Genomic DNA, 22,653 nt, shown 5'->3' with positions numbered 1-22,653 from the left:
TTTGCTGTCACATGCCATAAAAAGAATCTCATGAGCAGAGGGTCAAACTAATTTTGGAATATATGAATTATGCCCAGTGTTACTTTAAATAGAATTTTTTTCTGAGATATACATTTTAAAGTAATAACTAGAATTATGACTTATAACATTATACCAGAACATATAAGATTTTTAGAAATTTCATGTAATGTCTGAAACATTTATGTTAACATATTTCCATACAAATAACCCAAAGAAAGTTTAGTATTTGTTGTTTTGCTTGTTTGTTTGTTGTTTTATACTGCAGGTTCTTATTAGTCATCAGTTTTATACACATCAGTGTATACATGTCAATCCCAATCACCCAATTCAGCACACCACCATCCCCACCACACCGAAAATAGATGTTAAACTAAAATATATAAATTTTTGACTGATCTATATGACTCTGGGTTCTGAAACTTCTACATGTCACATGCGTGATACATAACACACAGTGTCAGCCCCAGGAGAGCAAAAACACTCCAGTGAAGCAAGCCAAAGAAACAAGTTTCAAACAAGGTAAAGTGATGTGTAGACTAGGATTTTTCAATTCTTTCCTGTCATGCTGAAGCTTCCCGCTCCTGAATAACAACACATGTTTCCCTTGCCCTAGACACCCAAGAGCATGTCTCTTTTGGGCATAAGAATCTCTAGAGTTACATATATGTAGTAAAGAGTGGACCTAGGGCTTCCCTGGCGGCGCAGTGGTTGAGAGTCCACCTGCCGATGCAGGGGACATGGGTTCATGCCCCAGTCCGGGAAGATCCCACATGCCGCGGAGCGGCTGGGCCCATGAGCCATGGCTGCTGAGCCTGCGCGTCCGGAGCCTATGCTCCGCAACGGGAAAAAGAGTGGACCCAGCTGGCATACTCATAATGACCAAATTGTGTTGATCATACTTTAAACCAATACATCGCTCCACGATGAAGTTGCAATAAATGATATATTTGCTTTCTAGACATGAATGAGATGCCTTACTGGATATACTCCAGGAAGGCCAGAGAAACTGGAATAATTTACTAGTGAATTTCTTTCAGGATAGCCCATGATTTATCTAGAATATAATCTTTACATATCTGGATCCTTCAAATTAAACCAAAGGGAAAATCTGGGCTGCAAGCCTCAATTAGAAGTGTGGTATGCTGCTATGCTGACAACTGGTGCTCCCTGACCTGTATCTTCTGAGACCAGAACCCAGTGTGGTGGATGACCAATTCATGCGTTGAACAAAAGAAGATCTCCTACAGGGCAGTGTATGTGTCATTACAGGTATGGCACTTAGGGCTAAATACCATAAGGACTACAAGAAAACAAACAAAAGTAACACATGAAGCATATATGATAAGGAGGCACCACAGTCCAGAGCACGAGCTCTGGAATCACACAGGCTTGGTTCGAATCCTAGCTAAGCCACTACCATCTGTATACCCTGAAGAACAGTGGAAAGTTTAAATGTTGTTTTATCAAATTTCGAAAAAGAAGTGAAGAAAGAACCTATCTGCCAGGAAGGGACATCGTGGGGTGCAGCATCAAGTCGGGTCAGGCTCTGCATCCCCTGCTCAGAAACCTTCGCCGCCTGGCTCATGGTGATGCTGGCAGCTGAGCAGCCCTGGAGAAGGTGCTTCAGTCTCCAGGCCTCGCAGAGAAGCTGGGGAGGTCCCCGGAGGAGGCTGGCCACACCCTGGCAAGCTCTGGGGGCTTCTGCACTCAGCTCTGAGCAGGCTCTGGCCTCTGGGCCACTTGCGGGGGAAGGGCTGGCCGATACATACACAGGGCTCAAGGTTAGGAAGCCGGTACCATCCAGTCACCTCCCACTTCCTTCCCCAAAGGAGAGGGAGGTGAAGGTCCAAGAAGAGCCCCAAAGAGGCATGGCAAAGATGGAGGATCACACAGAGACCAAAGGAGAGGACGATCAGAAGAGGGGCCACCGTAGCAATCGGGATATACCATTGACATCTAGGCCCCAGGAGACCAGTGGAGTCCTCACTTGCCTCAAGTGCGATCCTGAGCCAGTGGACCTCCTTCCCGAGCACCCAGAAGACAACTTGAGTGAGAACGCCCAGATGTCTCCAATGAGCTCCTCCTCAGAAAGCCATGTCATCTGCTCAGATGGAGATCCTGGAGATGTCCTGCCTCCTTGGAAGCCTGAGTCCCATGCCATGGTGTTCTCTGCCCCAACCGCATGCTGCTCCCTGCTGCTGGAGAGGCTAACAAAAGAAGTGCTGGGTGAAGACCACCGGCCCAGCTCGCCAGGCTCACTGATGTCTGGGAAGGAGCTGCAGCGTGAAAAATCTTCAGACATCCCATCAAGAAGCTCCTCTTCCCTGGTATCTACCAGCAGTAGGCCCTGCAAGCAGAAGATTCCCCTGCCGCTTTTTCTGCTGCTGCCGGGACTGAGGTCGCCCCTGTCGCTGACAAGGGATCGAGGTGAATGGCCCCCTCCTCCTAAGCTTCCGTGCTTAGCTGCTGCCAAAAACCCAGGCACCTTTGTTAACATAGTTAAGTCTCTCTCTCTCAGAACTAGCCCATTTAGCTCCAGGTTCCTTAGCGCACCCGACGCACTTACACAGCATTTAAGAGCTTTCCACAACTGGAAGGTCATATCTTTATTTCTTATCGCAGGAACACAACTTCTGTAAACTTTATTTCTGTCAGAACCTGTCTCGCCAAGCCATGGCTGGAAGAATCTCTGGATACAGATCAGGGGCAGAGGGTCCTCAGGAGCGGCGTCCAGTCTACCCCGCGGAGGCGGTTGGCGTTGAAGTCCAGCAGGCCCTTCCGCAGGGAGGCGCGTACGCCGGGCAAAGGCACCAAATCCTGCAGTGCGCACAGGTCCTCACAGCGCCAGAAGAAGTCGGCTGCGCTGTCGCGGCGCAGCTTCACCGAGTCATCATGGCCCGAGCGCGGCCTCGGGGACGCTGGCTGCAGTTACGATGCCCACACCCGCCTGGGGGCCACGGCTCGCCTCCCGGCCCCTCGGGCGCCCATCGCCCGGCGGCTGCGGCCCTGCAGCCTGCGCAGGACCGGCGTCGCACCAGAAGACGCAGGGCCACGAGCCCCAGCTAGGCCGTCCCCTCCATGTCGCGCGGGCCCACCCGCAACGCCGGCCGTTGGCGCCGACCTCATCGGCCTCCGCGGCGCGGGCCAGTATATTGTTTTTTGTGTTTTTGGTCACAATTTTGTACAGCCATCTCCAGAACACTTCATTGTGCAAAACTGAAACTCTGTACCCATTAAACAACTCTTTTTTCCGAATAATATTTGAAATTGCCTTTTTAAAAAATTGAAGTATAGTTAATTTACAATGTTGTGTTAGTTTCAAGTATAGCGGAGTGATTCAGTTTTATGTGTGAGTGTATGCATATATTCTTTTTCATATTCTTTAAACAACTCTTCATTCTCTCCTTCGCTCAGGCCCTGGAAACCACCATTCTATTTTCTATCTCTAAGAATTTGGCTGTTCTAGATACCTTATGTAGGTGGAATTATATTAGCATTTGTCTTTTTGCAACTGGCTTATTTCACTTAGCATAATGTCCTCAATGTTCATCCATATTGTAGCATGTGTCAGAATTTCATTCCTTTTAAGGATGAATACTATTCTATGTATATACCACATTTTGTTTATTCATTCATCTGTCAAGGGATACTTGGGTTGCTTACCCACTTTGGCTATTGTGAATAATGCTGCTATGAATATGGGTGTACAAATATCTCTTAGATATTTGCACTCTGCTTTCAGTTCTTTTGGGTTTCCACACAGAAGTGGAATTGCTGGATCGTATGGTATTTCTATTTTTAATTTTTGGGGAAATTGCCATACCACAGCAAATGTACCATTTGGGTTTTTTGCTTTGTTTTGTGTTTTTTGGCCACACAGTGTGGCATGCGGGATCTTAGTTCCCTAACCAGGGATTGAACCGGTGCCCCTACTTTGGAAGCACAGAGCCTTAACCACTGGACCGCCAAGGAAGTCCCAGTTTTCTGGGTTTTTGGTAGTAGCCGTCCTAATGGGTATGAGATGGTATCTCATTGTGGTTTTGATTTGCATTTCCCTAATGATTAGTGATATTGAGCATCTTTTCATGTACTTTTTAGTCATCTGTATATCTTCTTTGGAGAGATGTCTATTAAAGTCCCTTGCTCTTTTTTTCTTTTTTTGTATTTATTTATTTATTTATTTGGCTGCATTGGGTCTTAGTTGCAGCATGCGGGGTCTTTTTTTTTTTTTTTTTAGTTGCGGCATGTGAAATCTGTTTTTTTTTTTAGTTGCAGCATGTGGGATCTAGTTCCCCGACCAGGGATTGAACCCGGGCCCCCTGAATTGGGAGCATGGAGTCTTAGCCACTGGACCACCAGGGAAGTCCCCCTTGCCCATTTTTTAATTGGGTTGTTTATTTTTTTGTTGCTCTCACATATTTTGTATATTGACCTCTACTGGATATATGACCCCAAAATATCTTTTTATAATTGATGTGTTTGAACCAGGATACAGCAAAGTCACACTATATTCGTATATTTTATTGTCTAATCTGGAGGAAATCCCTGTCCCTGTTTCTTTCCCTTGCCCTTGACTTGTGGCAGAATCCAAGTCCATTGTCACGTAGATTTGTAATTTTGTGTTTTACCTTTGCTGCTGCCCTCCAAAATTTCCTGCTTTTGCCTTGGATAATTTCATCAGTGAATTTTCCCTTTAGGAAAAAGGATTTCTCTATCAAAAGTTCCTAGGGGACTAAAACAGAAATGAGAAGAGGAAGCTTTCTCAGTATCTGGGAACTTACCTATGGGGAGGTGGGCACTGGAGGAAGGTGAGAGGGGTGTGAGGATTAGATGGGGTTGAGCTGAGCGCTTTCAGGTCACCATCTTGACCTGAGAGAACAGGGGCTTTCCCTATGACGTGACTGGTGTTGCCCAGAGAGCCCTCTCCATGACCAGGAGCAGACCCAAAGACTGTCCCCCCAGCCATGGGGGCACAAGGCAGATCCCAGGGGCCCTGCTTGGACCACACTGAGGCTTTGTTCCCAAGGGGACACTGGAGAGGAAGGCCTGGCCTCAGGGGGACTTTCTAGGAGTCCTGAATGTACAGAGGCAAGGCTGGGAAGCCTCCAGCATCCAGGAGGCTCAGGAGCCAGGACGTGGTAACAGAGAGACCAGTGAGAGAAAAGCTGTGGTTGCTGAAAATATCTGGGCACTCTAAAAGGTCACCAGAGTTATCTCTTGGATTAGGATTATGGGCATTTTTTTCTTCATATTTTCTAATTTTTCTCAAGTGAACAGTGAAAAAGTCGTGCATTCTATTTAAAAATAGATCGATCCTTTCAGGATTAACACAGATATGCCCAAGGATGGCCATTACTGGTAACAACAGCATTCTCCGGAGATCTGTGATCTGGAGTGGGGACTCTCCAGACTCTCCTTGGAGCCTAGGAGAGCAGCCCCTCCCGCTGGCCGGCCCAGGACCCAGGAGTGTGGCACAATCCCCAGAAGACCAAGCTTGGCAGAGGCAAGCAGAGTCCCCAGCGTCGGTAGCTGAGCTGCTGTTTACAGTTCTGCCTGCAGCCCTGGTGAGGTTTGGACCCTGTGAGGAGGAGGACCAGCCTTAAGGAAGCTCCTGGCAAACCCACTGGAACCTACCCCAGGGCCCAGTTTCATGTACCCAGGAGAGCGTTATCCCAAGTTACTGCTTCCAAACTCCTTCCAGACACAAATGAAACCTGCTACTCCCAAAGTAGAGAACTCTTTATTATAAACCTAGGATACAGAAGAGGAAATTACAGACTGAGGCATTTCTTAGCTCTCCTTGAAATTCTCACAATGAATACAAACAGGTGTGAAAGATACTTTTTTTTTTAGGTTTTTTTTTGGTCTTTATTGAGTTTGTTACAATATTGCTTCTGTTTCATGTTTTGGTTTTTTGGCCCTGAGGCACGTGGGATCTTAGCTCCCCGACCAGGGATCGAACCCACACCCCCCCGCACTGGAAGGCGAAGTCTCAACCACTGACTGCCAGGGAAGTCCCTGAAAGATACTTCCTTGAAAGAGTTTTAAAATACTTCCCAGTATCAAAGTGGGGATAGGTACCTAGTAGCTAAGTGCTTCATCAAGATCATGCAGAGAGGGGCCTCCAGTCCCTCTTGAGACCCTGAGGGAAGGTACTTGGTTTGCCCCAGCCCTTGCTGGAAGTGGAGCAAAGAAGGCATACATTTGCTATTAGATTTAGGGTCCTGGGTCCTATCCTGGCACAGAGACCTGAGACCATGACATTTTCTCCTTGAAGGAGAGCTTAAGGGAAACCAACGTACAAATCCCCCAAGGAGGGAAAAACAGCTGTCACAGCTAACTTGCTCTGTGAGTTCAAGCAGCTCTTTCCTCGCTCTGTGCTTCACTGAAGGCGTAAATGCTGGCATAATGAGTCCTTTCCAGAGTCTGGTTCCAATGAAGAGGGAAACAAAAAGAATACAAGATTGTCCCATCTTACTCCAGGGTTAGGCCCCCTCTGTGGTGGGACTGTCCCACCCAGCTGTTCCTGGCAGCTGTATCCAGGGAAATGTGTGCATGAAGATGCCTGTATGTGTGTGCATGAGGGTGCCCGTGCATGTATATGTGTGTCTCTGTGTGTGAGCTTGTATGTGTCCATGTGCCTACAAGCTTTGGGGCAAGAGGCTCTTGTGTGGTCACTGTTTGTAAACTAGTCCCAGCAAACAACTTTGTAAGGCAAGTAAGTACAGAAGATTGGTGGGAAAGTTCTCTGTGGGTGGCCCAGGGAGGAAGGCTTCCTGCTCACACCACCATGGTGACCTAGCTCCAGAACCCAAACTTGATGGAGATGCCAGAAGACGGGATCCCATCTCATGCAGGGCAGAGCTGAGAGCAGGACCACAGGCACTCAATAGGTGGAAGTGAAAAGCAGCCCCAGACGCTCAGGCCAGTCTCTTGGGGACTTATCACAGGGCTGGGAGGAGTCAAAGAGGCAGATGAGAGGTGGACCCTTGGGGAATCAGGCTCAATGTAGGACCTCCCTATGCTAGGCCAGGCTGCTTCCCCATTTGTCCCCGGGGCAGGAGGAAGTGGGATGTGAGGTGGGGCAACAGGGCCCCAAAGCATCCGTAGGCACCATTGTGGAAGCAGCTGCCCCAGCAGTGCCACGGTCCCAGCAGTGGCCAGCACGTTGCCCAGGCAGCTAGCTCTCTCTCAGCCAAGATTTGTCTCCTGTCCTCAGGAGACTCAGAACAGTGCTTCACCGTTTCCCACAATCATTCGAACACAGCTACTGCCTGTTCTCCTCACCCTACTTAGTTCTCAGGTGGAGAAACTGAGGCCTAAGATGTGTGGATGGGTCAGAGCTGGCTCTTCTGGTCTTCCTCTTAGTCCCAGCTGGCTCTGGTTTTTACTGTCCTGGCTGATAACAGCAAGTGGGCGTGCCACTTGCAGCCACATATTCTATGCAGGACATGAGATGTGATGTCCAGATATGTACAATGGCTGCAGCTGTGTCTGTGGAGTTGGCATGTCCAGGAATCAAGAGGCCAGTGGAGCACAGATTCCCCGTACAACTGCAGGTGGAGGCAGGGGTAGAAGTACATGTACAGGCAGATAGATGCACACACACCCAGGGACTCAGGGCAGTTCAGGGCAGGGACAGGGCCTTGGCGAGGCGAGTCCAGAACCAGGACTTGGTGCAGGGGTTGGTGTAGTCACAGATAGTGATGAACCGCAGGATGCTGGGGAACTCTTTCTTCATTGACTTGTACTTGATGGGGATCAGTCGCTTCTGATGGGCACCTGCAAGCCAAAGGGTACAGAGCTGGCACCAGGCTCTCACAGTGGGGTGGGACCAATCCTCAGTCCAGGGGTTAACAACATCCCTCTCCCAACTAAGCACCCCTGGTACATATTCACCCACACAAAGGGCACTCATGTGCATGCACATTTATGTGTAGAGACCTGCCCAAGTTCCTTGATGCTCTACCTGTGGCCCTTGGTGAGGGAAGGCTGGCATCTTGAGGCCCCGCCCACTTCTCTGTGGCAAAGGCAGGGCTGAGCTTACCTGGAGAGAGGCTGAGTGCAAACTTAGTCTGGAAGTCACATTCCTTGCTTTGCAAGTAATCATCAGAGACGACCACCACCATCCGACGGCACCTAAGGGAGAGTGGGCAGGCTATAGGCACCGTGGTGACCTAGTTCAGCATACCCCCAGGGGACAGCCTTGGGAGGAGCCCACTGTGCCCAGGCTAGACAGGGTCCAACTGGGAGGATCCCAGCATTGGGATCCCTGGCAGGGCTTTGTACAGCCACCCACTTGCCCCCTGGCCACCTAGCCAACCTCTTTTCAATGAGTTCACTGGCAATGGACCAGATGCAGGTGCCAGGCAGGACGTCGCGGTCAGACACACACAACTTCAGCCGATGGTTTGTCTGTTCCAGCTCCCGGATCATCTCCTGTACAAACTGGATATCGCTGGGGCAGTAGCAGATGAAGGCGTCAAAACACTCAGGCATTTGCCCTGGGTGCAGAGCACAAGGGTGATGGTCAGAGCCCTACAGGAAGGCTGGGGAGGAGCCCAGCCAGGTGCCCCCAGCCTAAGCGACCGTGATCTTGGACCCTACACAATCCTGATGACACTACTCAGAGAAAGTGCCTTTCCCAGGAGCGGAAAGATGAGCACCTTCTTACCACCCCAGGCCAAACCCTAGGTTGACCATGAGATAGACACATCATTTCCTGAAAATCTCATACCAAAACCAGAGGTAGGACTTTATTATTCCCATTTCTTAGGAAACTGAAGCTCAGAGAGATTAAGTGACTTGCCCAAGGTGCCACAGTCCATCTGCTTTCAACATCCATGCTTTTAACACCACAATGTCCTATGGCCCAGGGGGGCAGTACTGGGCCCTTACCCAGGGGGTCATCGCAAATGGTGATGCCCGCCGGATCTCTCGTCCGAGGAATGCTGCTGTCTACAGAGTCCACCTGTAAAGGCTTCTCAGACGCCTCCTGCTGCTGCTTCAGAATATACTTTTGGCAATCCTCCTCTGTGGGGAAGAGACAAGGTGTGGCCAGCTCCCCGCAGGTACCCCACGCCTCTACCCACGGTCAGGATCCAGCCCCTGTCCCACCTCCCTGGCTGTGTTGTCCTCCAGGGCTTCTCTAGCCCAGAGGTGCCATCCACAGTTCAACAGCTCTGAAAAGATGAGCTTCCACCTGGCTCTGGTCATCCTAAAGGGACGTCAGTGGTGTTCTGGCCATGAGGGAAGCCATCAAGGTCAGGCTTGTGTCTCTATCCCATTGCCCTCCACTCCCCCACCCCCCACCCCCCGCTCCGGGCTCCCGAGAATAGAATCCAAGGTATGCTTCTTTTAGGATCCACGGCTGATGTGAGCAGGGCATGTAAGAAGAGCTCAGGAGACCTGGTGATTATGTGCAGCGAGGGCAGCAGCCCCAACCAAGTGGGCCACTGTCCCCATGCCTGTGCAGGTATGGGTCAGCAAGTGGCAGGAAGGGGTGCATTTTCCAGGGACCTGAAGTTTCCAAAGACTGTCAGCTTTCAGTCCCTTACCTGCCTGTTGCTCTACATACTTGAAGCAGTTCCAAGCCCCCCACAGAGGACCCCTATTCTGACTCCTGTCCTATGTGAAAGCCTTTGTCTAAGCTGTTTCCTTGTGCCTTTTCCGGCCTTCGCCTTCTTTTTCTAGTCTCTATCACCCCACGTATGGAAAGAGGGAACTGGTCTTGCACGGTTCCCCCCCTGCAGGCTGCCTCCAGTGTCCCCCTTGCCACCCCAAAACTACTCCCTCCCCCCCCCGCTCTCCCCGCCTCCAAGACAGGAAAGGTGGGACGGATGCTGAGGCCCTTTATGGTCAGCCCCTTCATCCCCACCCCCACCTCGGATATGAGGCCCGGAAGGGGGCGTCCTCACCGATGCTGGGTCCCAGTTCCATCAGCAAGTCGTCGCGGCCCAGCTTGCCGAGGAGCTCGAGCAGGCGGCCCACCGAAGCGCCGGGTCGTCCCTGCCAGTCGTCCAGCAGGCTGCCCGTGGGGTCGGCATGCGTCTCCAGCCGCCGGATCTCCAAGTACTCGAAGCCCATCTCCTCCGCCAGCGCGGTCCAGTCGGCCGCCACATGCGCCCGCAAGTTTAGGAAGAGCGACAGGCGGCGCCGCACTCGCACGTTGAGCGCTGCCAGGGGCAGGGAGGACATGGAAGGGGTGGGGGGCGCGGAGCCCGCGTCCGGACCTCCTTCAGCCATGGCGGGCCGTCATGCAGAGGCGCGTCGTGGGTCTGTGCTTCCTCCTTGCCCTACCGCCACCCCGCCCACCCGGCCCCGCCCCGCCGGTTTCTCTTTCGAAGCGACGCCCCGCCCTACAATCTGGAGCCCCAGTAGATGTGCGGAAGTGGGGGGCGCCCCACCCTTGCCCTCGGGATGTCAGGGGACTGGGGGTGTGGGGACCGGGGACCTACCTTTTAAGGTCTACGGAGCTCCACCTATCTGTCCAGGAGGGTCTGGTGCGGCAGTGGGACGATGACCTTCCTTCCGGGGTTATAGGAAAGAGGTGACTTGCTCTTTGGCATCTGGTGGACTTACATCCTTTCCATTAGGGATCTGAGGGGTTCATACGGTCCTGCCCTCGAGGATGGCGGGGAAGGGGCAAGGGGGCAGCAGGCATCGGCTCTGCCTCCCTCCACACACACCCCCACCCTAATTCTGGTAGAGCACACAATCCTGCCCTTAGGAGTATGGGGAATCCCTGGCTGTACACCCAGAGTTGGAGGTGGAAAAGGGCATATTGCCTTCTGGAGCCAGAGGCATGCCACGGCCCTGCCCTTGAAAAGTGGGGGGCACGACCCCACCCTCCGTGTTTGAGGGTAACAGGACACCCTGGCCTTCCTGTCTGAGAGAAACCCAGTACTACCCTCTGGGGTCTAGGGAAAACATTGCCATTGGGAGTCAAGCGGGCACCCGGCCTTGCTTTTTAGGGGGCAGGGGACATCGTCCTGACCTGGGGAGCTTTGGTTCATTCATTCATTCAGTAGGTATTTATTGATCACCTATTAAGTGTCAAGTATGTTGCAGGCATCCTGGATACAGAGTCCTTCTCTGACTTGGTGGAAACCCCAGCCTAGCCGGGGAGGTGGGCACTAATCAAATCATCCCAAGTGACTGTAAAATTGGTTTGAAAAAAAAAAAAGTATGATACTTTTTCTCCAGATAGGGGGCTTGTCACATCTCCGGCACATTTGTACAATCCGTTCTACTGCCACCCCAGAATCCCAAATTCCCTCAGTCTTCTCGAAAGACTTCCTAGGAGAGCCCAAGCGCGTCGGGGTAGGCTCTGGGGCATCTCGGAATTATTTAGGTCCCCCAGCTTGGGGGAGACAGCAGAGAAGGATAGGCAAGGGGAAGAGGAATTATAGTCGCTGGCCCCTCTTTCCCGGCAAGAAGCTGTAGGCGGCACTCCTGACGAACCTGCCTTCTGTTTGGTGGCGGGCAGAGGGCAGAGTTGTAGGGAAACGGACCCCTGGCAATGGTGAAACTTGCTTCAAGATACCAACGGGGCTCTTGGAGACCCGCCTCGGGTTTGGCAGTAGGCGGGGCTGCAAGTAGAAAGGTTTCCTGTCTGTATTTCTAGGCGGGGTTTCAGAAAAACCCACCTCCTGGTTGGCAGCCGCCTGAGGCTACTGTAGGCGGGGCTTTGAGTGGAAAGACCTTCTTGGGTTCAACTTTAGGAGGTTCCGTTTGCGGCTAGGGGGGGACCTCAGGCAGACTCGCCTTCTGGTTGTCTGAGGCGGGGAGGTGGGCGGGACCTTAGAGGGAAGGGCCAGTCAGACCCGCAGGGTTGTGGGCGGGGCTTAGGATAGAGGAAGAGGGTGGTCAGAGGTACGGTTCAGCGCCTGCGCGGGCGTTGGTTTGTTGGTTGCTGCTCTCTGCTGCTGGCTGGTAGGGGCTTTACCCTGCCGAGCTACGCCATGCGGAGGCTGCAGGTGGTGCTGGGTCACCTGAACCGCCAGCCCGCTTCGGGCCCGGAGCCGGCGCCGCGGGCCGCGCCGTGTTGGAGCGGCGCTCCGCGGAAGTCGGCGGAGGATGTAGTGGTGGTGCACGGGCGGCGCACGGCCATTGGCCGGTCGGGACGCGGCGGCTTCAAGGTGAGGCCCCTGGGCTCGGGCGCCGGTTGTGAGATGGCGGCCCGGGGCGGGCTGGCGTCTGGCTCCTCTGTTCGGTAACCCTCGGCGTCGGTGGTGGCTCCGCGCCCGAGTTGGACCGCTCTGTCTCTCTGGGGTGGGGCTGGGGGAGCTGGGATTTTGGGAACCTCGAGCATCGCCGCCAGCCGCGCGCTTCCCGCTGCAGGACACCACCCCCGACGAGCTTCTTTCCGCCGTCATGACCGCGGTTCTCCAGGACGTCAAGCTGAGCCCGGCCCAGCTGGGAGATATCTGCGTGGGTGAGTGCACTACCCGGGCCCTGCGCTCGGTTCTCGCCTTCCCATTACGCCGAAGCCCTCCTCAAACACCAGGCACTTTCCAGGTGTTTTCCCTGAGGGGAATGTCGATGGACTACACGCAGCTGACTGTAATCGTCCCTTTCGGGCTATAGACTCCACCCCCCCCCCCCCCCCGCCTCCAGGCATTTTCGGTGCCCGCTCCAAGCACATTCTGCATATTAAGTGTGATAGAAAGCAGGGATCTCAAGTGACAGACATTTCAACGCCAGGGTCTTGGCTCAGGAGTTTGAGAACACCCTAAGAGACTGGAGGCTAGGGTTCTCTACCCATCCTGACGTACTATCTATGCCAGGGTAGAACAGAGGGAGTTTGGAGCATCAAAACCCATCTAGTCCAGCCCCGCACTTACAGATGGAGAAACTGAGGCAGATGGAGAAACTGAGGCCTGGGGAATTTGCAGCAGAGCTTGGACCTGAATCCAGGACCTCTTGACCTTCAGTCCAACCCTTTTTCCCCAACTCTGCTCCTCTAGCCTGGAAACATAACATTATATGCTAAGAGTCACGTCACATAAGTGTCAGCCCTAGATGGGGGATCACTGTTCCACCCCTGGAGTGCCAGCAGGGCTTGGTGGAGGACACTTAGGGGAAGGTGTGCATTTCAAAAACACTTTCCTAACTGACAGAACTACTTCTAAAGACTTAAAGTTTTGCACTGCATTCTTCTTTCCATGTTACCTTTTAAAGGCAGGCGACCTCCCCAGTGTGTGCTGATTTGGAAAAGCAGGTTGCATGCAAGGGAGCTTGGGCCTCTCAGGGACTGGATCTAGTGTATGGCCAGGACAAGCTGCTGTATAGCTGGCTGCCCCTGCTCCAGACCTTGAAATTCCACTGTTTCTGAAGGAAGATCTGGAATGCCCCCCTCTTGGTAATCACAGCTGTACCTTAGTGCCTGGCACTGAATAAAGGTTTGTTGTCCACAGGAAATGTGCTTCAGCCTGGGGCCGGAGCATTAATGGCCCGAATTGCCCAGTTTCTGAGGTAAACTTTTCCAGTTCTTGCCCTGGGTTGGCTATTCACGCTCTTGCTTGGGCTCAGGTCCCAGAGAACCCAGCCTGTTGTGGGGAGAAGATCAGGATTGGACACCAGACCTGGACACAGCCAGGGTCCTCAGCACCCTGCTTTTCTGCATGCTGCCTTTCCCCTACTTTGAAGGGAGGGTGTGTTTCCCAGCGCTGAGCCAGGACAGACGGCCTTTGGGACTGGAGCAAAAAGTTCCTTGTGGCCTGATTTTTCTTAAGCCAAAATCAGCTTGTTGCTTGTGAACTCTGTCCTCTTGTCAAGTAAATAAGCAGGTTGGCACACTGAAGAGTGATTTTGAGCTTTTTTTTTTTTTTTTTTTGCTCCGCAGCATGTGGGACCCTCCCAGACCGGGGCACGAACCCGTGTCCCCTGCATTGGCAGGCGGACTCTCAACCACTGCGCCACCAGGGAAGCCCTGATTTTGAGCTTTTTCAATGCTAGCCCATCAGCAGAGGCTTGGGGACAGCACAGAATCTTGGGGTGAAGGGTAGCCCAGAAGGGGCCCTGGTGAATTGCCCTTTACCACTTGTTGTCCTAAGACAGGGAGGAGGTTTAAATTATTTTCACATGTCGATTTAAGAGCCACTGCGCTGTGTACTCCCAGCTTCGTGGAGAAGAAACAACAGGAACGTGAACTAGTGAAGGAACAGGAAAACTGACAAAACCTGTGGAGACTAGGAGAGGTTCAGACTGCTTAGCCTGGATTTCAAAGATTCCAGCGATTTGGCTCCAGATTTGACTTCCAGCCTAATCTACCTGCTGCTTCCTCTTTCAACCAGCCTGTCTGCCCACTGCCTTCCCTAAGCTGGTCTTTCTGTCCCCTTGCAGTACTGTCCCTACCTCCCCTCTCTGCCCTAGTTAAATTCTGTTCAAACACAGTTTCACCATTTTGACCAGACTTCTCTGAGTTCCCAAGCTTAAAACGAGGGCCCATTCTTTTCCAGTCGCTAGCCACGTGCTCCCTTGTGATGTGATTTGCCACCTTGCTCTGTTATTGTAGTCTCTGCTAGTTAATTCACTTTCTGTGTGTGGTTGGGCATCCTCTAGGGCTCTGTATTATAAGCATGTCAGCGTCCCTCCAGTGGTGCCTCATACCAAGTAGGTGTTTAATGAACACTTGGTGGATTGGGTGAAGGGGTAGTAAGTAGGTAGTAGGGAGTTAGGGGACCTGGGAAGGGTTAAACAGGCTACAGGGACCTAGGAGACTATCCACCCAAGAGGGTCTCAGCAGAGCCTGGCCTGGGCAGTAGCCCAGAGGTTCCTGACGCTGGCTGCACGCCAGAATCAGCAGAATCAACAGAGTGCTTTCACCCCTGAGGTTCTGAGTCCATGGGTCTGGGGATTTCCCCAGGGCTTTGTACCCTTGGCCAGCACAGGTTACACTGGCAGAGGCAGCCTCACCAGCTTCCAGGGCTGGAACCAGTGTGAGAACCTGGGGGAACCCGTCAGAAGAAGGGATGTTAGAATACCTAGTACCCGTCAGGGATTTTTGTCCAGCAGGGAACAGCCTTTCCAGAGACAATGGGAACATAAAGGCCATATGGTTACTAGTAAGGCTGAGGAGTGGGGATGGTTTCTAGCCTCATACTTGAGACATTTCTTTTTTTTTTTTTTTAACTGAGGTATAGTTGATTTATAATGTGTTAATTTCTACTGTACAGCAAAGTGATTGAGTTATACATATATATACATTGTTTTTTAATATATATTTTCCATTATGGATTATCACAGGATAATGAATATAGTTCCCTGAGCTATACAGTAGGACCTTGTTGTTTATCCATTCTATATATAATAGTTTGCATCTTCTAATCCCAAACTCCCACTTCATCTCTCCCCTACCCAACCCCCTTGGCAAAAACAAGTCTATTCTCTGTCTGTGAGTCCATTTCTGTTTCGTAGATAAGTTCATGTGTGTCATATTTTAGATTCCACATATAAGTGATATCATATGGTATTTGTGTTTCCCTGTCTGACTTACTTTGCTCAGTATGACAATCTGTAAGTCCATCCATGTTTCTGCAAATGGCATTATTTCGTTCTTTTTATGGCTGAGTAATATTCCGTTGTATATATGCACCACATCTTCTTCATCCATTCCTCTTTTGATGGACATTCAGGTTGCTTCCATGTCTTGGCTATTGTAAATAGTGCTGCAGCGATCGTTGGGGTTATGGTTTTCTCTGGATTTATGCCCAGGAGTGGGACTGCTGGATCATAAGGCAACACTATTTTTAGTTTTTTAAGGAACCTGCATATGGTTCTCCGTAGTGGCTGTATCAATTTACATTCCCCCAACAGTGTAGGAAGGTTCCCTTTTCTCCACACCCTCTCCAGCATTTATTATTTGTAGACTTTTTGATGATGGCCATTCTGACTGGTGTGAGGCGATACCTCATTGTAGTTTTGACTTGCATTTCTCTAAGAATTAGCAACATTGAACATCTTTTCACGTGCCTGTTGGCCATCTGTCGTACTTCAGACATTTATTTTGCACTGGTTCTCTGTCTCGGCCACAGGCCCTCTTCTCTATTCTTCATGGGAAACAGGGATATACAGTTTTAATTTTTGATTCTTCAAAGGAAGAGAAAGAAGGACCCCTGTGGCCCAACCAGCCTTCTCTTGCGTTTGGGCTGTGCTTGGCCTTGGATGAGGAGAATCACAGGGTGGAAGGGCATGTGATTGTGGGGCACTGGGGAGCAAGCACCTGCAGAGATGGGGTTTGCCCAGTGTAGGTCAGGCCTGGAGTAGGGGCAGGGCTGCTGGGTTTGTTCCCCTGGGCTTTCTGTCCCCTGAAGGGGCAGTCATGTTGGCCAGGAGCACAGGCCTGCTTTCCCTGAGAGCCTGGCAGGGGAGAGGGGGCTGACTCTGTTCTCACTTTCTGTTTCAGTGACATCCCAGAGACCGTGCCTTTGTCAGCTGTCAATAGACAGTGTTCGTCAGGGCTCCAGGCGGTGGCCAGCATAGCTGGTAAGTTCTGACTGGGTGGGCACCCAGTGCCGCGGCCTGGCCTTGGTCCTGGCTGCTCGGCTTTGGGTCGTCAGAGTCACTGTCTGCTGGGCAAGCAGTAAGGATTTCTGACAGGACCGTAACCACAGAAAGCCTGGAGGAGAGCCCCTCACTGCACCCCCAGGCTTTTCTGGACACTCCTGGGTCTTCTGTCTCTGAGGCTGGGGCTGAGTCCCACTTAGAGACCAGGTGGGGAAGAGGCTCCCCTGTTCCCAGGACAGATGGACTCTGGGGAAGGATGTTTATGAAATGCTTTTGTTGCAGGTGGCATCAGAAATGGGTCTTATGACATTGGCATGGCTTGTGGGTAAGAATTTTTTCCTGCTGGAGCTTATTAACTGACTTGTAACAGTGAAACTAATGTTCACCTCCTGAGTTCCCAGAGGCCATGATTTTAGAATTCTCCCCTGGCCCTTGCAGGCACTTAGAAGTGGTCCCCAGCTCTGGCTGCTTGGGAACCGCTCACATCTCTCAGCACCAGAGGAAGTGGGCTTTGAAGAGCTTTCTTTCTTTGAAATCTGTCGGGCTGGAAACGTGGGCAAGCATTGTGAGGAAATACAGCACTGGGTTTCTGTCTGTGGCCCTTGTTGATTCATGATGGCTGCTGAGAGAAAGAGCAGTTTCGCTTCCCTAGAGCCAGGGACAGCTGCCTGCTGTAGAACCAGTTTGTTCATTTCACAGGCTGGCTCTCCCCCACCCTGACCAAGGTGGAAACTTCCAGCTGCCTCCTGGGTTCTGAGGGACACGGTCAGATCTGTGGTGGTTTTGTCCCCGTCAGCTGTGACTCCGTCTTTAGCTGCAGCGTGTGGAGCCCAGGGAGGGGAAGGCTGGGGTGGGCATCGGGTGCTGGCAGCCTCGGGGAGGCCAGCAGCCCCAGGATCCTGATGTGCGCCCTCTGCCTCTCAGTTCCTCTCCATAGCATTTCTCGATTGGAGCCCTGCTGGGCCGTCTCAGAGCTGTGCCAGTTGGCACTTGCTGTACTGCCCTGTGTCTGCAGTTGTAGATAAACCCAAAGACCAAACTGCAGGGACTTTGGCCGGGCAAAGGCCACTGCCCAGGCTGCCCTCTGGTTTCTATCTTACTGGAGGGGAGGGACGGGGGTGTGGGTGACCTGAGGAGAAGGTTGGAGCCTTCGTGTGTTTCTTAGAGGGTATGTGAGTCCCCAAGCAAATTAAAGACTGTGTTACTAGGGTATTAAGGATTTGGGGCCAGGACGTTCCCTCATGTCACAGGCTGACTGTTCCCCGTAGACTGTGATCGTGATGAGCAGCCCAGGATATCCTAGGCGGCAGTGGGCTCTGAAGCCAGACTACCTAAATTTGGATCCTGGCTCAGTGACCGTGGACAAGTTAACTCAGCTTCTCTGAGGCTGACACTGTTCAAAGTGCTCTTATACCTGAAAAGACTTTTTTTTTTTTTTTTTTTTTGGGGGGGGGCAGGGTGGCCACACTGCAGGGCGTGCGGGATCTTAGTTCCCTGACCAGGGATCGAACTTGTGCCCGCTGTGGTGGAAGCGCGGTCTTAACCGCTGGACGGCCAGGGAATTCCCAGAAAAGATTTTTACAGTAGCGCTGGGCACATGAAAAGCGTGCAGTCAAGGTTATGTGTTATCATCCTTTGAGGCCTTGTATCCTGCCACCTCCTGGAAGCCCTTTCGACCACACTAAACTGAGATCGCTCGTCTTTCCCTGGGCTCCTAGCACCTCCTGGTCTATGCAGGTCGGCTTGCTCTTTGATGTGCAGCTTTTAAAACATTTGTCTCTTCTCTCCGCTGAATTTGTGGCCCCTGAGGGCAGGGCCCGGGCTTGTTAGACGAGTTTCTCCCAGGGTGGCCAACACTAGGCTGCTTTCCTTGGGACTGGCTGCAGGACCAATTGTGCTGGGAAGCGAGGCCCTGCCCAGGCATGTGGATTGTGCAGCGGTGGGGGCGAGGGTGCGGCTGGGGCTCAGCAGCCCTGCACCCCCAGCTCTGTGCTGCCGGCCAGTGCTCTGCCTTGAGCTCCCTGGCCACTTCCCAGCACTTGCCAGACGCAGAGCTCTCCATGGGGAGTCCCGCTGATGATCACCTCCTCTTCAGGGTGGAGTCCATGTCCCTGGCAGACAGAGCGAACCCTGGAAATGTTACCTCTCGCTTGGTGGAGAAGGAGAAGGCCAGAGATTGCCTGATTCCTATGGGGTGAGCGCCCACCGTGGCTCCGTGTGCCTGTCCCCGCTCAGCTCCCTGCCTGGCCTGGAGCAGGGGTGCAGGAACTTGGATTATCTTGTGGCCTCCCGCCTTCGGCCCTGGTCTGCTCTGCAGGGACTCTGGGCATGGGACTTAGTGCTGGCCCTGACTTCCGTGTCCTGAGGCCCCCAGTCCGCTCTGTGCCTCTGGGTTTACAAGCATGGCCCAGCCTGTCACTCCCACCCTGAGGGGCTCAGTCACACAAGGCATGATGGCAGCTGCACCCTAAAGCCTTGGAGGCCTAGAAAGTTGAAGAGGCGGGAGGCTTTTGCTCACCGGCCATGCTGGCGAGGGCCCTTGGGCCCTGTCAGTGCAGCATCAAAGGTGCTGCATTCGCAGAGCAGCTAAGCTCTGCATCCAGAGCCACCCCCGGGGTCCGTGGGCAGGGAGTCGTGGCTCCGCTGGACGTGTGAGGGGATGTGCAGCTGCCTCCACATCCAGGGACCATCTCCGAGGGAAGCCTGTAAAGCCAGAAGCCCCGGCCAAAGGCCCCTCTGTGGCTCTGGGCTCCCAGGATGAGGGGAGGCTCCAGCTACGGGGAGCAGAAAGCTGCGTGTGGCCTTCCCAGAGCGGGACTCCTCTCCCACGGTAAAGCACTTTTCATTGAGGCACAAGAGAAGCTGGCCAAGCCAGTTAGTGCCCTACCCACGCCTTCCTGTGTGCTGGTCTCTGGTGAACAGGCGTCTTAGAGTCTGGCCAGCGTCGCTGACTCCCTGCCTGTGCTCCGCCCTGAGTCATCACTACTGTCACTGTAGCACAGACAGGCCCTCCGGTTCTCCTGCCTGCAGCCCTGGGGCCCGTCCCCAGGCTGCCTGGCTCCACGCTCACTGTTCGTTGTCTGTGTTCTAGGATAACCTCAGAGAACGTAGCCGAGCGGTTTGGCATTTCGCGGGAGAAGCAGGATACCTTTGCACTGGCTTCCCAGCAAAAGTGAGTGCTATTTGGGGTGAGATGTTTAAAGGGCTGGAGAGTGAGGTTTGGAGGCTGTCCTAAGTGATCTCAGGTGGAGCTGCCCTTAGGCTACCACTGGTTTCCAAGCCTCTACCTCCCAGAAGGGGGAGGTGGGTGAGGGCGGGGGGCCACTGTGCAGTTAGCACTGTGTCCCATTACAGTCTGTTTACCCTGAGTGTCTTTCCCTAGCTTGGCCTCGGTTTCCCCGTCCATTTATTGAGAGTGTAAGGAGGGCCAGGGCTCTTCTCTAGTTGGCTGTGGTTTGGTGATTAGACATGGTAACCACAGGCTTCTCTGGATAGTCTGGAGGGTGGAGCCAGTGCTGCCGGGGACCCTGGCATCCTTGAGTCTGGGGTAGCATCCTGAGGCAGGGGCTGGGGACACTGAGGCAGTGGTTCTTAGCCACTTGGGTGCAAGTAACCATTTGAGAATCTGGTGAAAGCCGTGGCTTCCTCCCCATGGGAATGCCTGTGGGCCCTTACATTTTACATATGATTGCAAGGATCACCCTAAAATGCCCTGTGCTTTTACACTGTTTAAATACAAAGACTCATCCAGTAGTTTGGTATATGGCATTTTATTTTATTTTGACATTTAAAAAATTTTATCTCACTAACAAGTTTGTGTTAATCGTGTCACTCATGCAAATTTTGCATAGATATATTCAGGGTAGTATATGTCATTTTAATCACGTGGAAACATGGGGAATGGATGGAATTGAGCGACGGGAGGGAACAGAAAAGCTGGCAGAACCCAGCACAAATATTCCTGGGGCTCCAGCCTCAGTTTGGCTTAGTCCCTCTTGGGTGAAGGTCTCCCAAGGGGAGACGCCACTTCCAAACAACTTCCCCCTCCCCTTTGAGGTTGGGATAAGCCAGGATCTGAAGATCTAAGGCTGATGGCCAAGAAATCCCGGTAAAGCCCTGGGCTTCCCAGTCCCAGGGCAGGTGGGGTAGTAGGGGACCCTCTGCACTCCCCCCGAGGTGAGTGTGACCCCGCATGTAGCAGCCTGAGCTTGCATGTCTGTCCCAGAGGGCAGGGCAGGGCAGGAGGCGGAAGCCTCAGGGAGGGACCCCAGGAAGGAAGGTAACCCCATGGAAACCTGAGCCTGGCTGTCCACGGTGCTGGCAGGGCAGCCAGAGCCCAGAGCAAGGGCTGTTTCCAAGCCGAGATTGTGCCTGTGACCACCACGGTCCGTGATGACAAGGGCACTGAGAGAAGTGTCACCGTGGCCCACGATGAGGGCATCCGCCCCGACACCACCCTGGAGGGCCTGGCCAAACTGAAGCCTGCCTTCAAGAAGGGGGGCTCTACCACAGCTGGTGAGACTGGGCTGGGGGTGGGGTGAGGAGGGGGCTGCTTCCGTGCCAGGTGTTCTCCTCTGGGAGCCTGGAGCCACCGGGCAGGGTGGATATGGAAGGTCTGGACCTCCTCGGAGCTGCCCCGAGGCCTCCTTAACCCTGTGGTTTGCCTCTAGGAAACTCTAGCCAGGTGAGTGATGGGGCAGCTGCCATCCTGCTGGCCAGGAGGTCCAAGGCAGAAGAGTTGGGCCTTCCCATCCTTGGGGTCCTGAGGTCCTATGCAGTGGTTGGGGTCCCGCCTGACATCATGGGCATTGGACCTGCCTATGCCATCCCTGTGGCTTTGCAAAAAGCAGGTAAGATGGCTCCTTCACACCCTAGGTTTGGATCCAGCCCCTGCCTCTCGTGCTGTTGCCAGAGGCGGGTGCCCGGGGTGGGCCTGTGGGTGCCGCAGAGTGAAGGTGGGGGCACCCCGACCCCTTCCTGACCCCACAGCTGGGACCCGCTCACCCATCTGGAACAGAGGCAGACACACCGGGCAGCCCAGCCTCCAGACCATGGATGGCGCAGGGCCCCAGGGAGTATGAGAAGCCTGCTAAGGGGCCGCTGGGTCAGCTCAGGTCTTTTCCGCTTGCCTGCAGGGTTGACGGTGGAGGACGTGGACATCTTTGAGATCAATGAGGCCTTCGCAAGTCAGGTGAGCCCGTTTTGCATTGTTGCCTGGGCCGCCCAGTTGGAGGCAGCGGGCGGGTGGTGCGGGGGACTGGGGAGGGAGCTACAGCTGATGCTCAGCCTCCCTCCAGGTCGTCTACTGTGTGGAGAAGCTGCAACTGCCCCCGGAGAAGGTGAACCCTCTGGGGGGTGCGGTGGCCTTGGGCCACCCGCTGGGCTGCACTGGGGCACGACAGGTCATCACGCTGCTCAACGAGCTGAAGCGCCGCGGGAGGCGGTAAGGCCGGTCCCCGTGGGGGTCGGGGGGGGGGCCCAGCTGGTGCGCCTGATGGGGGGAGGTGTACGCGCCCCCGCCCGCCCCCCCCACACTCTGAGCTGAGGAGACGGGCCCCTGGCCTGCGGCAGGCATCGGCCACCGTGTGCGCGCCCCTCGGCGGGCAGGCCGGGAACCACGTTCCCCGAGGTCTGGCGTCCTGTGCCCGTGAAGGCCTTGGTCCACCCAGCTCAGCCTGGTCCGAGGAGAGCTTGGTGGTTGGGCTTCTGCCCTTTGTGCCTTCACCCAACCAGCACATTCTGCTCCCACAGGGCGTATGGGGTGGTGTCCATGTGCATCGGGACCGGCATGGGAGCCGCCGCCGTCTTCGAATACCCTGGAAACTGAAAGAGGCCCAGCCCAGTGCTCTGGCGGTAGCGCTACAGACGTGACACCTGGGGAGTCCCAGCACTGGCGGCAGTGGCAAGTCAAGGCACTTCAGCTGAGCTGGCAAATGTGAACGCTGATGAGACAGTACGGGAGCGGGGGAGGTATCGGGCTGCCGTCTGTCGGGCCCCTCTAGCTGAGACAGGCAAAGCTGGCCTGGCTCACCCAGCCTGCGAGGCCACCGTGGTCCCTGGGGGAAGGGGCCTGGGGATGCGGAGTGCAGTAAACATGGTAAACGCATTACCTTCTCTTAGTGG

At 53.6% G+C, this 22,653-nt stretch overlaps 3 protein-coding genes across 5 annotated transcripts; 2 read left to right on the top strand and 1 right to left on the bottom strand.

Annotated features, from left to right (window-relative positions):
- The first annotated feature begins 989 nt into the window (after positions 1 to 989).
- LOC114907980 (putative UPF0607 protein ENSP00000382826) lies at positions 990 to 3,246 on the top strand. The gene has a single exon (XM_029244179.1). It carries the CDS (start codon positions 1,605 to 1,607, stop codon positions 2,658 to 2,660), a length of 1,056 nt encoding a protein of 351 aa, XP_029100012.1. The 5' UTR covers positions 990 to 1,604; the 3' UTR covers positions 2,661 to 3,246.
- A 2,496-nt stretch (positions 3,247 to 5,742) lies between these two features.
- On the bottom strand, positions 5,743 to 10,309 carry MYD88 (MYD88 innate immune signal transduction adaptor). 2 transcript variants are annotated; one of them, XM_029244185.1, is made up of 5 exons: positions 9,939 to 10,309; positions 8,920 to 9,054; positions 8,345 to 8,525; positions 8,069 to 8,160; positions 5,743 to 7,803 (listed from the first exon to the last, which is right to left on the bottom strand). In XM_029244185.1, the coding sequence occupies exons 1-5, from the start codon at positions 10,264 to 10,266 to the stop codon at positions 7,649 to 7,651; spliced, it is 891 nt and encodes a 296-aa protein (XP_029100018.1). In that variant the 5' UTR covers positions 10,267 to 10,309; the 3' UTR covers positions 5,743 to 7,648. The 2 variants fall into 2 exon arrangements, with proteins under 2 accessions (XP_029100018.1, XP_029100019.1); XM_029244186.1 differs by having other exon boundaries at positions 8,364 to 8,525.
- Positions 10,310 to 11,895: 1,586 nt separating this feature from the next.
- On the top strand, positions 11,896 to 22,637 carry ACAA1 (acetyl-CoA acyltransferase 1). Of its 2 annotated transcripts, XM_029244177.1 has the most exons (12): positions 11,896 to 12,161; positions 12,364 to 12,457; positions 13,440 to 13,497; positions 16,430 to 16,509; positions 16,813 to 16,855; positions 18,626 to 18,724; positions 19,622 to 19,702; positions 20,855 to 21,045; positions 21,201 to 21,380; positions 21,666 to 21,721; positions 21,828 to 21,973; positions 22,282 to 22,637. In XM_029244177.1, exons 1-12 carry the CDS (start codon positions 11,985 to 11,987, stop codon positions 22,355 to 22,357), a joined length of 1,281 nt encoding a protein of 426 aa, XP_029100010.1. In that variant the 5' UTR covers positions 11,896 to 11,984; the 3' UTR covers positions 22,358 to 22,637. The 2 variants fall into 2 exon arrangements, with proteins under 2 accessions (XP_029100010.1, XP_029100011.1); XM_029244178.1 differs by lacking the exon at positions 18,626 to 18,724.
- Positions 22,638 to 22,653: the final 16 nt, after the last annotated feature.

Source organism: Monodon monoceros, unplaced genomic scaffold (genome assembly GCF_005190385.1).
Source record: "Monodon monoceros isolate NGI ecotype Baffin Bay Population unplaced genomic scaffold, NGI_Narwhal_1 Super_Scaffold_3, whole genome shotgun sequence".
Classification (NCBI taxonomy): Eukaryota; Metazoa; Chordata; class Mammalia; order Artiodactyla; family Monodontidae; genus Monodon; species Monodon monoceros.
This window is presented reverse-complemented; position numbering and strand designations above follow the sequence as displayed.